Genomic DNA, 13,803 nt, shown 5'->3' with positions numbered 1-13,803 from the left:
TTCTCTCCGGGCACTCTGGCTTCCTGCACCAATAAAAACTGACCGCCACGAAATAGCACAACAGTGTTGAAAGTGGTGTTAAACACTAATCAATCTCAGAATTCTATTCACTTCGGCACCAGGTTAGTTTGGCACTCACTGACTCAATATAGTGTTTTTTAGGCACCCTTGGTTAACATAATGCAAAGCAAGTAATTATTCTGCTTTTATTATACCCTTGCTGCTTCAGAGGGGGCATTAGTGTAACCCTTGTCCGTCCATACATACGTCTTAAAATTAGTTTCTGTTCTCTAACTTTAGTGTGCCTCTCCAAATGTTATGAAAATTATACACTGTGCTTATTACCACAAAACACAGATCAAGAATGAATTTGGGTGGTGTAACTTTTACCGTTCTAGAGTAAAGCCCCTTTACAAATTTTATGGAAAAATTGCTGAAAATTTTGTTTGTGTTCTCTAACTTTAGTTTTTCTCTACCAAATGTTATGAAATTTATACACAATGCTTACACATGTATCATCATAAAACTCAGATCAAGGTCGAATTTGTATGGCGTCACTTTTACAGTACTCTAGTTATCTCCCTTTATAACTTTTATATGCAAGCGGGGGCATCATCATCTTCGCTAGCCAAGAGTTACGATCCACTTCCCTCCTCTCCACCCTTGGCAGATTGAGATAGAATTTCGGAGACACAAGGTAATGATTTTCATTGGTTGCAGTCGAAACTTGCTGCATCCAATCAAAAAGCGCCTATAACATGATCACCTGTAAATGTAGAAAGTGTATGTAAACAATTGCCACGTGCTTATTGTGCAACAAGTCTTTACATCCCTAAACATACGACTATATTTAGTGACAATTTGAATGTTTTTAATCAACTAATAGAAGTTCCTGTGTATTTTTCTTGCACAAATGCATGAATGTCTATGTATATTTTTGTTTCCTGCTTTACCAAGTGTGTAGAATCTAGACGCTACCGTGTTTTTACCTCCAAATTAAAGAGTTCAAGTGCTACCATTGGTCAAGAATAATGTATTCGGTATGGGCGTGACTTTAATCTACCGATAGATGGTGCAACATTGTTATCACAAATGTTGGCTTAATCGGCCAAGGGTGGAGAGGAGGGTTGTGGATCGTAACCCTTGGCTAGCGAAGATGGGGCATCATCCGAGTCCCATGGACACATTCTCCATTTATTTCATATACAGTAAAACATGATCTTTGAATACAAGTTACCAAATTTGAATAGAAGGAAGTATTTATGTGCACTATAACTTTTGAATATACTAGTATAAGTGAATAATACTGTATTGGTCTTGTGTGTATATCCACTATGACTAATTATATTATGAGAAATGTTCATTATGAAATTAAATTTTTTTCTTGCCTTTTTGTATTTTTTTTTCTCATTTTTTTCATAATCACCATGATCACAAGACGAGGTTCTTGTTATATTATGTCAAATACATGTATAATTCCTGTGAAAATACCCAGGGAGCAGAGCCTTTGAACGCATGTTCTTCAAGATTTTATATAAATTTCTTCACTATGTGACTCGGGCAACATAATTGCTTCTCAGCTGAGGACAGGACTCCATCACAGATTTGAGACTTTTGAATATGTTTTATTCAATTAAAAATATAATTTGATTGTTTGTTCCTTATAAAAGTATTACTTACAAGAAAATTTTATTTCTCTAGCCATGCTTATTATATTCTGTAATCATCAACTTCTTAATCGTCATTTTTTTGCAATTTTTGTCACATTCATATAACTGTCAATAGCTTTGTTTTTAGGACATGTTTGAATAACCAATTTCACTCAAAACACCTGTTGAACTTGAAAATAATAAGCAATAAGCTACATGTATCTTGAGCTTGGTAATAGACGTCCTTTGTGGAAGCCTTGACCATAATCAATTGTCTAAACTCGGCAGATTCCATTTAAGCAGATTCACTCTAGGATGGAGGATTGTTAGAATGTCAACAATCTTCAAACCTCAAGTTAATCCGATACTCTTGCAATGATATTCACCTAATTTTAAGGAGTCGAAAGTCAACATCTATCTTCAAATGGCTGTACGATTACAATTTCTCGAAAGTTGCTGATCCTTCCAAGTAAATTCGGGTCATTTAAGACATTCCATGTGGTCATTTTAAACAAATTTCTGTGGTGGCTTGTCGAGTTAGGCAGGTGGTAGAAATGTATAGAGATATCTATTGAGGGATTGCAAAGCGGTTGTTAACAGCAGGTGGTCGTTAAGGCAAGTTTGACTTTATTATTTTTCTCTGTGATTAAAACATGATGTTGAATGTGTAGGGACAATGTTTTGTTTCAGACACTTTTTATGCCTCTGTCGCCAGGAATAGGGAGCCTTAAGTGATAGCAGATACCCTTGACTATCTGTCTCTTTGTCTTTCCTTCCGTCCCATTTTTGTTTGAAAAGCAATCTTGAGCGGGGGCATTCGTGTCCTCAGACACATTCTTCTTTTATTTTCTTTTTCAACAACTGACCAGCATCACAAAAAGAGAAAAATGGATAGAAAAAAATCAAAATTATAGAATAAAGGGGTGCTAAAATACCAGTGTTTTCCTAGGCTATTTTAGAATAGCAGCCCCACTTTGCATTAATTTTGGCCACCATGCTTTGATTAACACTACTACACTTCCTGCTGCATGAAAAAATATCGGCTTTTTATATTTATTATTGATATAATATTTAAATGAGAAGTGACAAGTAAAAAAGCGCGAAAAATAAATAAACAATTAAATCAATAGACAGGTCCTGTAATATGGTCACAAGTCATGTCTTCTTTGATTGTCCATGGCGTTAAATCACTAAATCCCTGCCTGGGATGTGTTTTAATTGATTTTAGTCTCTGATGTTTTAATATGTACCACCTTTTGATAGGTATTTAGTATGACTAAGAAATTTTCACTTCTGTTCTCAAACTATGAACAACAAATTTATTTTGTAAAAAATGTTTCTGTACTCCTAACAACAAAATTATTATATTTAAATTTACCTGTGTACGTAACTTTATTTAACGCCATTTTGTCCTAGGTTAAAGTTGTCTAGTTGATATTGAAACATCTTTTTAGCTAACCTGGCCAAAAGGGCCATGTTAGCTTATGCCATCACTTGGCGTTCATCGTCGTCTGCTATCGTCATCTTAAACTATTTCAAGAATCTTCTCTTCTGAAACTACTGGGCCAAATACCTTCAAAATTTAACTGAATGTTCCCTAGGGTATCTTGTTTATAAATTGTATCCGAAGATTTGATCCATCAACAAACATAGCCACCATAGCTAAAAATAGAACATAGGGGTCAAATGCAGTTTTTGGCTTATATCTCAAAAACTAAAACATTTAGAGCAAATCTGACATGGGGTAAAAATGTTCAATAGGTCAAGATCTATCAGCTGTTAAATTTTCAGACGTACCAAATAACCCATTGTTGGGTTGCTGCCACTAAATTGGTAATTGTAATGAAATTTTGCAGTTTTTATACGACCGCAAAAACATTTTTGTGGTTGTATATTGGTATGACGGCGTCGTCGTCCGGCATCGTCATCCGAATACACATTGGTTTTCGCACTCTAACTTTAGTTTAAGTGAATGGATCTCTTTGAAATTTTACCATAAGGTTCAATACCACAAAAGGTAGGTGGGGATTGATTTTGGGGGTTATGGTACCAATAGTTAAGGAATTAGGGGCCAAAAAGGGGCCAAAAATAAGCATTTTCTAGTTTCCAGACAATAACTGTGGAACGGTGTATGGATCTCTCTGAAATTATACTACAAGTTTCCATACCACAAAGGGATGGTTAGGATTTGCTTTGGGGGGTTATGGCTCAAACCGTTTAGGAATTAGGGGCAAAAAAGGGGGAAAAACAAGGTTGTCCTGGTTAATGGACAAATACTTTAGTACAAAACATAATTTAAAGCAGTGTAAGGGAGATAAATCAAATACATCATTGAAATTATCTCCCTTACACTGCTTTTAAATTATGTATAAAGTAATGGTTAATGAACAATTAAGATAATTTTAAACAGTGTAAGGGAGGTAATCCAAATACAACGTTTTGGTTTCTTCCCTTACACTGCTTTTAAATTATGTTTAAAGAAATGCATATTTATAAAGGAAGACCAGTAAAAATATCTGCAAATGTTGCATCTTTTTTTTTTACAAAAAAATCCATATGAAAGATTTAACACTATATTTTAAATTCTATTATAAAATAGATTAAGTTAGCACTATGGTAAATTTAAATGGGTAATTATGGTTGCAAACTCCATTGGAAATTTGATTGAGATTATGACCATATCTTGAGGGAAAGAATTTTTTTGGGGTAGAAAGAAATTGTGGGGGGTCAATTTTATCTCATTTCAGATTTCAGAAATTAAAAAGAATTATTCTTCAAATATTATTTTTTTTTCAAATTTCAAATATTGAAAAATTTCAAGAAGTAATCTTTAATTGCACAGTATGGCACATTAGATTTGTAAAATCTTTGACCACATTTATTTATTTGTTATGCTGAATCTAACCTTGTATTTAGATTTTTAATTTTGGGTCCAGTTTTCAAATTGGTCTACATTAAGGTCCAAAGGGTCCAAAATTAAACTTTGTTTGATTTTAACAAAAATTGAATATATGGGGTTCTTTGATATGCTGAATCTAAACATGTATTTAGATTTTTGATTTTTGGCCCAGTTTTCAAGTTGGTCCAAATTGGGGTCCAAAATTAAACTTTGTTTGATTTCAACAAAAATTGAATATATGGGGTTATTTGATATGCTGAATCTAACCATGTATTTAGATTTTTTATTTGTGGACCCCGCTATCAAATTGGTTCATATTGAGGTCAAAAGGGTCCAAAATTAAACTTCGTTTGATTTCATCAAAAATTGAATTATTGGGGTTCTTTGATATGCCAAATCTAACCGTGTATTTAGATTTTTAATTTTGGGTCCTGTTTTTTAAATTGGTCTACATTAAGGTCCAAAGGGTCCAAAATTAAACTTAGTTTGATTTTAACAAAAATTGAATTCTTGGGGTTCTTTGATATGCTGGATCTAAACATGTGTTAAGATTTTTGATTATGGGCCCAGTTTTCAAGTTTGTCCAAGTTGGGGTCCAAAATTAAACTTTGTTTGATTTCAACAAAAATTGAATATATGGGGTTCTTTGATATGCTGAATCTAAATATGTATTTAGATTTTAGATTTTTGGCCCAGTTTTCAAGTTGGTCCAAAATTAAACTTTGTTTGATTTCAACAAAAATTGAATATATGGGGTTCTTTGATATGCTGAATCTAACCATGTATTTAGATTTTTTATTTGTGGGCCCGCTATCAAATTGGTTCATATTGAGGTCAAAAGGGTCCAAAATTAAAATTTGTTTGATTTCATCAAAAATTGAATTATTGGGGTTCTTTGATATGCCAAATCTAACCGTGTATTTAGATTTTTAATTTTGGGTCCTGTTTTTTAAATTGGTCTACATTAAGGTCCAAAGGGTCCAAAATTAAACTTAGTTTGATTTTAACAAAAATTGAATTCTTGGGGTTCTTCGATATGCTGAATCTAAACATGTGTTTAGATTTTTGATTATGGGCCCAGTTTTCAAGTTTGTCCAAGTTGGAGTCCAAAATTAAACTTAAGTTTGATTTTAACAAAAATAGAATTCTTGGGGTTCTTTGATATGCTGAATCTAAACATGTGTTTAGATTTTTGATTATGGGCCCAGTATTCAAGTTGGTCCAAGTAGGGGTCCAAAATTAAACTTTTTTTTGATTTCAACAAAAATTGAATATATGGGGTTTTTTGATATGCTGAATCTAACCATGTATTTAGATTTTTTATTTGTGGGCCCCGCTATCAAATTGGTTCATATTGAGGTCAAAAGGGTCCAAAATTAAACTTTGTTTGATTTCATCAAAAATTGAATTATTGGGGTTCTTTGATATGCCAAATCTAACCGTGTATTTAGATTTTTAATTTTGGGTCCCGTTTTTTTAATTGGTCTACATTAAGGTCCAAAGCGTCCAAAATTAAACTTAGTTTGATTTTAACAAAAATTGAATTCTTGGGGTTCTTTGATATGCTGAATCTAAACATGTGTTTAGATTTTTGATTATAGGCCCAGTTTTCAAGTTTGTCCAAGTTGGGGTCCAAAATTAAACTTTGTTTTGATATGCTGAATCTAACCATGTATTTTGATTTTGGACATTGGACCATAATAGGTAAATTAAAAAAATTCAAGTTCTTAGACCAACTTTTTTCTGTGTCAGAAACCTATGCTGTGTCAAATATTTAATCACAATCCAAATTCAGAGCTGTATCAAGCTTGAATGTTGTGTCCATACTTGCCCCAACTGTTCAGGGTTCGACCTCTGCGGTCGTATCAAGCTGCGCCCCAGCGAAGCATTTTATTGGCTATTATCTTAAATATTATTGAAGATAAAGATAAACTGTAAGGGAGCTACCATTTGATGGGGGCTAGGATGAAATTTGAAAAAAAGGTCGGACAGGAGTTTTGAGTTAAAAAAACAAGGCAGGATGAGCAACTTGGCAAAAAAAAAAAGGCAGGATGACAATTTATGTAAAAAAAGTCAGGATAAACTAATAAAAAAGGCAGGACTGAATAGAGTGAAAAATAAAAAGGCAGGACAGAGATTACAATTAAAAAAAAAATGCAGGACAAAATTTTTCATCCTAGCCTCCCCCATAAAAATCAGATGGTAGCTCCCTAAACAGCAAAAATGTTCAGCAAAGTAAGATCTTCAAAAAAGTTTATATGACCAAAATTGTCAATTGACCCCTTAAGGAGTTATTGCCCTTTAAAGACAATTTTACACAAATGTCAATTTGTTCATCATGTTTGCTAATATTTAAAAATCTTCTCCTCTGAAACTACTGGGCCTAATACTTCTAAACTTTTTAAATTGTATCCAAAGTTTTGATCCATTAACAAACATGGCCACATGGCTAAAAATAGAACATAGGGGTCAAAAACTAAAGCAGTAAGAGCAAAACTGACATAGATGAAAGTGTTAAACAGGTTTAGATCTACCTGTCAAGTAATCTTCAGATCAATAGGACAACTTATTGTTGGGTTACTGTCCAGAAATAGTTAATTTTTAGGAAATTTTACAGTTTTGGGTTATGTATTCTAAATCTTTAATATTATTATAGAAAGAGAGAAAGTGTAAATGACAAAATTGTTCAGCAAAGTAAGATCTACAAATAAGTCAAATTCCTGAAACTGAAATTACAGGTGAGCGATATCAGGCTCTCATGAGTCTCTTGTTTATTTATATTGTGTCATAGATCAAACTTATTCTTTAAGTGTATATTTACTTGTTTTTGTGTATTGTCTTTTTGATCAAGTTAAGTCATTTCAATTGATATTTTATTGTGTGTCTTTTTATGTTGTAGTGTTATACCACTGTTTCAGGTTAGGGTGAAGGTTGACGCCTGTTAAAACATTTAAATCAGCTGCATTTTTATGCACCTGTCCTAAGTCAGGAGCCTGTTGTTCAGTGGTTGTCGTTTGTTGGTGTGGTTCATTAGTGTTTTAGTTTTTTATATAGATTAGACCGTTGGTTTTCCTGTTTGAATTGTTTTACACTAGTCTTTTTGGGGCCCTTTATAGCTTGCTGTTCGGTGTGAACCAAGGCTCCGTGTTGAAGACGGTACTTTGACCTATAATTGTTTACTTTTTACACATTGTGACTTGGATGGATAGTTGTCTCATTGGCACTCATACCACATCTTCTTATTTATATCTACCAGCACAGAGCCTCTTGTTTATTTATATTGTGTCATAGATCAAACTTATTCGTTCAGTGTATATTTACTTGTTTTTGTGTATTGTCTGTGATCAAAGGTATGCTGTGTCTGCATTGATTGTAAGGTGTGTGTACCTAACATCATTTTTATGCCCCCACCGTAGCAGAGGGGGCATTTAGTTTTACCCTTGTCTGTCCGTACGTCCGTACTTCCCAAAATTGGTTTCCCATCTCTAACTTCAGTCTGCCTCAACCAAATGTTATGAATCTTATACACAATGCTTATTACCACAAAACACAGATCAAGTTTGATTTTTGGTAGCGTCACTGTTACCGTTCTAGAGTTATGCCCCTTTACAAATGGAAAAATTGCTGAATTTTTCGTTTCCATTCTCTAACTTAAGTTTGCCTCAACCAAATGTTATGAAACTTATGCACAATGCTTATTACCACAAAACACAGATCAAGTGTGATTTTTGGTAGCGTCACTTTTACTGTTCTAGAGTTATGCCCCTTTACAAATGGAAAAAAATGCTGAATTTTTCGTTTACATTCTCTAACTTAAGTTTGCCTCAACCAAATGTTATGAAACTTATACACAATGCTAATATTACCACAAAACTCAGATTAAGTTCAAATTTGGGTAGCGTCACTTTGACTGTTCTTGAGTTATGTCCCTTTATAAGGTTATATGCAAGCAGGGGCATCATCTGTGTCCCATGGACACATTCCCCATTTTTTTCATTAATCATTTATCTAAAAGACTTTTAAAAAATTTATGCTCAGTAAAGGTGAGACATTTCAGCATGTGCACTCTTGTTTTGTTTCAAACAGGTTATTGTATATTTAGGTATAACATGCAAGAAACACTACTGTAACATTTTATTTAAGTTTGAAGATACTCTGTAAATTCCAATGTTAATCTGACATGACCTTATGAAATATATGTAAACAATATTGCTAAAGGGCATGATAGAAAAATTTGAATTAGTTGTGGTTATCAATGTGACATATTGTATGCATACATTGATCTAACATTTATAAAATGTAAGAAGAAGTTATATTCAGCATGTGTTTATTTTAGATTCTTTCAGTTTTAAATAATTTTATGTTTTCATAGTTATAACTTTTGAAAAGTTGATCATGATTAGCAAAAAATAAGCATTTATTTATTTAAAAATATTCATACCCAGGTATTAATGAAACAGTGAATCTTTTAAAGTAGATTATAATAGTGAAATTTTCACATGAAGTTGTAAAAAACTAGCCTTATAGTCAATACACTGGTTGTGAAATACCTAGTGATTATTGAAGCATCAGTCAAATTAGAAATCATTTTACAAAAGATACCTGTGAATATTATACATTGATTGATGACAAAAATGTAGGAGTTATTGACAGCTTAAATCCCATTTACTTTTAAATCGCCTCTCACCTGAAGGACAATTACCTACTTCATTAATTATTATGTCTATGTAGGTGTGAATAAAGAAATTTTTGGCTACATGTTTTAACTAACTGCTGCAGTATGTGTATAAAATTTTGGCTGCATTTTAAGTATTGACAGTAATATATGTGTTGGGAGTATTCAGAGATATGTTAGAGATGATGAAAGTATTGCTAATGTGTGTAAGGAATCATTCTCCTACCTCAAAGGTAAATCATATTTCAATTTACTTTTATTCTTAAATTTGGTAATGTGAAAAGTATTTTAGACAGAATTATTTTTCTTTTTATAAACCCTGAATAAGGTATCACAATGGTTATCAATGTAATACATATATATTAAAATTACATCAGTCGGACTGCACATGTAATCTAAATATGATTATTAATTCATTTTGATTCATACAGAATTATGAGGAAAAAAAATGTTTTGCAAAAACTGACATAATATGTTTTACAAAAACAAAACTTTCATTTTAAATTTTGATCTAGTGATATTTGCATATAACATTTCCTGAAATCACAATAATTTATCTCAAAATTTTGTCTAATGGTAAACAATTGCAATATTAAGGATACACAAAATTTCTGAATTTACACTAATTGATTATTATACTTTATTTAGTGTTGTGAAAATTTTTTTTTCTCAGTTTTACCAGTTTTGTTTAAAGAGGACCAATTGCTGAAAAAGAATCTTTTGGAAATGTAATATTTGTGGGTATGATCCCATTGGAGATTAATGGTCAACTTAGTAGTAATGATCATTATACACAGCTACCAACTCTCCTACTAAATATAAAACATTTGATTTTATTTCAAGGAAAAATAGAAATCCAGGGAAAGGGAAAAAAATTGTCCAGCTGAAAATTTGACAAAAAATGAAAAAAATATATATCATGTATATAGAAAATCAGAAAAATTGCCCCCAAAATGGAAACAGTTGGGAAACTGTGACCTACTTAACGAATTATTTGAATTTGATTTACCCCAAACACCATTAAACAGGTCTGTTGCCATTGCAGAAAAGACAATAACTTGAATGAAATCATTCAATAAATCCCAATCTTTTGCCAAAAAAGATATGATAATCTTTAATTTAATCATTAGTCGAAAAAAATTATTCAAGAAAATATACTTTTTTTCCTCCATTTTGCTTTTAATTAGAATGGCTGTTGATGAGTTAAAACATCAAACATTGCCATTACTTGCTAGTAAATCAAATTTGTAGACAAGTTTTATAAATTGTGAAACTTAATTGTGTCCTGAATAAGTACTGGTCGGACATGTTGCAACCATTTCCATGAAACACAGCTTGATGAAATTGATTTAGAAAGAGTAGCGAAAATGAGTGTGTGACTTATTGCTTTCATGCTGACGCTATCTGTGTCTCCTTCCTCCATCAATAATTTTTGCCTACATGGTATATGTATGTATTAGATGTCTCCTCCTCTAAATATTGGACACAATGGTAGTTAACTGATCATTTTGAAATTTCAACAAAATGCATTATGCTAATGTAAGAAAGTTTTGGACTGTCAATAAATTTTGTGGCTTTACCAAAAAAAGTAGATCAAAGGGGCCAAGTATAAATGTTGTTTTCATGGACCAATATTTTGATCTGGAAAGATGACAACAAAAGTTTATTATTGTGTTAAATAAAATGGGATGACCAGCACATTACTGAGTAAAGCACATTACTTACTCCATACTTGCCTTAACTTAGTATTTATATTTTTTGTCTATCCATGCTGCAACTGGCAAATTTTACTTTATTTAATCTGTGAAAATATGTGTATCCACAAAAGACAGATTTTCTGGTAAAATGTCATAATATTTAAAAGATTGTTTGCTGTTACTGAAAGCATTTAAAAACTATTTAACCTGCTGAACAAGTGTTGAGTCAAACTTGTATTTCATTTTTTCCACCTTACCTGGCTAAAAGGGCTAGTGTGAGCTTTTGCCATCATCAGGGTCTAGTCAACTCTCAAAATTTGAACTTCATGTATTATGGTCACCCAAATTGTATAATTCTGATTTTGATGTGTGTTTTTTTTAATTCCTTATTGAAAACCCTGCTTTGGATTTACTTATAATTCACATCAATAAACTACAATAGTATTACAGAAGAAGAAGAAGAATATTTAATTCCAATTAAGGACCAGAAGAACAGTAAATATTTGACATGACAATAACATTATAACTTGAGAATAACACAAATAACATTCAATAAAATCAAGTGATATATACACTTTCTTACATTATACACAAATATAACTATGAACACAGGCCCCTTATCTCCCTCCACCAACTCTTACAATAAGTTCATTAGAGGTAATTTAGTATATGTTTATATCTACATTATAAACAAGCAGTACCATGTACACAGTAGGTCAGTAATCAGTATTTATCTTGATGCATGAAAACAGATAAGTTTGAAGGGATGATCAATGAATGTATGTGTCTAGTTTCTCACTAACTTCATTACAATGTATGTCTATTCGATTTGTATTCTGTTCTTAGACTTATAGAACAGGAGTCATTTTCATTTTGCAAATTTGATCTTAAAAATTTCTCATCTAAACTATACATTTAGTTATTTCATTGAGCAATTTGAAATACAAGTGATTGTTGAAGAGATGAATATTTGATGAAAATTTACTTGAGAGAACTTATGAATTCTTTTGAATAACTGAAGAGACTTTCAAGTTGAAAGTAATCAAAAAGTGCTTTATGATAATATTTGGAGAATGTATGGGACTTTTTTTATGTTTGGATATAAATAGTGACAATATAGATGAGAAATTTGAGGAAATAAAAAAAATGCAGTTTAATATGTTTTATGGTTGGAATTAATGTGATGTTATATAGTTGATTGTTTTTTCTGGATTAATACTTATCATATCTTGTATCAGTGTTTAAGTCATTCCACTTCTTTTACGTCAGATGCAACTTTGAGATTCTTTGATTACCAAATAATCATCTACCTAAAAAACTGCTGGCTTAGCTGGTCTTTGTGGAAGGATTAAGATGGATCAAGTTTTCAGAACATGAAAATAAAATACAGGTTTATTTCAAAATTTGAAATTCCTGTATTTATATATGTTGACAAGAATGATTTTTTAACATCTTTAAATAACGTGCATATAAATGAAGTCTATTTTTAAACAAGGAATTATAATTTGAGACAAGCCAAAAAATTGAAGGTTTTCCTGTGTTGTATTACAATATTTTTTGGAAATAAAAAAACTAGGAAGTAATATTACTGTAGTGATTTATTACACTAATCATAAGGATTTATAATTTTAGTTATATTTAGCTGAAATCAGAAGTGGGAAAAATAATCTCTGTGAAGTGGATATATTCAATAACACTATATCAAATGGGGAAATTTATGTGATAAAATGAAACAATTTTAATTTGTTGAAACTTCCTGAGAAGGGAGTACAACAATTTGACACTTGAAAATCACATGCATAAACAAGCTCAGAGTAAATAATAATACTAATACATTGTTGACATTGTGTATTAGTTGGATAAAATGACATTGGTAAGTTTATTTTAGTAGATTTGAAATAACATGCAATTTTTTTCATGCACATGTGTATGTATCTGTTTATATACATGAAAAATACAGATACATGTTAATATCTATGGCTAAGTTGCAATCGAAGTAAATAATATGGACAATCTTTGGTTTAATTCACGAGAGGAAAGAGTGAGAACCTGTAATCTACTCCTTTTACATACTAATTTTTATAATTTTTCCTTAAGATGGTCTATAGTCAGTTTTTAGCAGCAATCTTCAAGGATGGTACCAATTTTGTGTAATCAACTCCCCTTACAGTTTTCAACAAAGATTTTTCAATTTTTTAGAATGATTGTATGTACATAAAAGATGTGCATCTGAGTTTGCGTACATATTTCAATATTTGTTTTTTAATAGATTTTCCTTAAACATGCAAAGTCAGTGTGCATTTTTGCAATAAATTTTTATTTCTATTTCTATGCTAATATGTTCTGGGAGCTTAATAATAGATGACACTATGAAAGCATTTCAATTAAGACCTGTCCATCAATCCACCTGTCCATCAATCCACCTGTTCTTTATTTTGGTTTCTTGATGACAAATCAAATACTTTATCAGATAGCCACCTGACATGGATAAAGGGTCACATATAACATGTATAATGAGAGGAAGACCCCTATTGAGGTCTCCACTTCTAAATTTTAGGTAATAGCTGGGACTTTGTATAATAGTCCCAGGTAATAGTCGAAAAAAAGATTGACCAGACTCAGCGAAGGCAAGGAGTTTCTTGTTTATAACTCATAGAACCCTTTATGGGATTTAAACAAACTTACGTATATGGTCACATATTAATAAAAGATCCCTTTTCATTTTGAGAACACTGTTTCCAAGGTCAAGTTCATTGTAACAAAAAAGTAGACTGAAATAAATTAGATTATAATTAAACATGCATATAATATGGTCACATATAATTAGTGGAGAGAATCTATTGATTTTGAAATCATTGCTGGGATGGATAGTATTATAATAAA

The 13,803-nt window shown here is 31.6% G+C and overlaps 1 protein-coding gene across 4 annotated transcripts in view; it reads left to right on the top strand.

Annotated features, from left to right (window-relative positions):
- Window positions 1-13,803, top strand: part of LOC127728294 (ral guanine nucleotide dissociation stimulator-like 1) — a 431,288-nt gene that overhangs the window by 583 nt on the left and 416,902 nt on the right. For 2 of the 4 annotated variants that reach the window (XR_007994072.1, XM_052235631.1), the window contains exon 1: window positions 9,263-9,456. The exons of 1 other annotated variant lie outside the window; for it this stretch is intronic. Coding sequence is in view for 2 of the 3 variants with exons in the window: in XM_052235631.1 (XP_052091591.1) it covers window positions 9,397-9,456 (60 nt within the window). In the remaining variant the exon portion in view is untranslated. Of the gene's footprint in view, window positions 1-9,262; window positions 9,457-12,460; window positions 12,794-13,803 lie in introns of those variants that run through there. One more of the 4 variants, XM_052235633.1, reaches the window with a different exon arrangement.

This window comes from Mytilus californianus, unplaced genomic scaffold, assembly GCF_021869535.1.
Source record: "Mytilus californianus isolate M0D057914Y unplaced genomic scaffold, xbMytCali1.0.p SCAF_2, whole genome shotgun sequence".
Classification (NCBI taxonomy): Eukaryota; Metazoa; Mollusca; class Bivalvia; order Mytilida; family Mytilidae; genus Mytilus; species Mytilus californianus.
The sequence above is the reverse complement of the archived record's forward strand: the minus strand, read 5'-3'. Positions and strand labels throughout refer to the sequence as shown.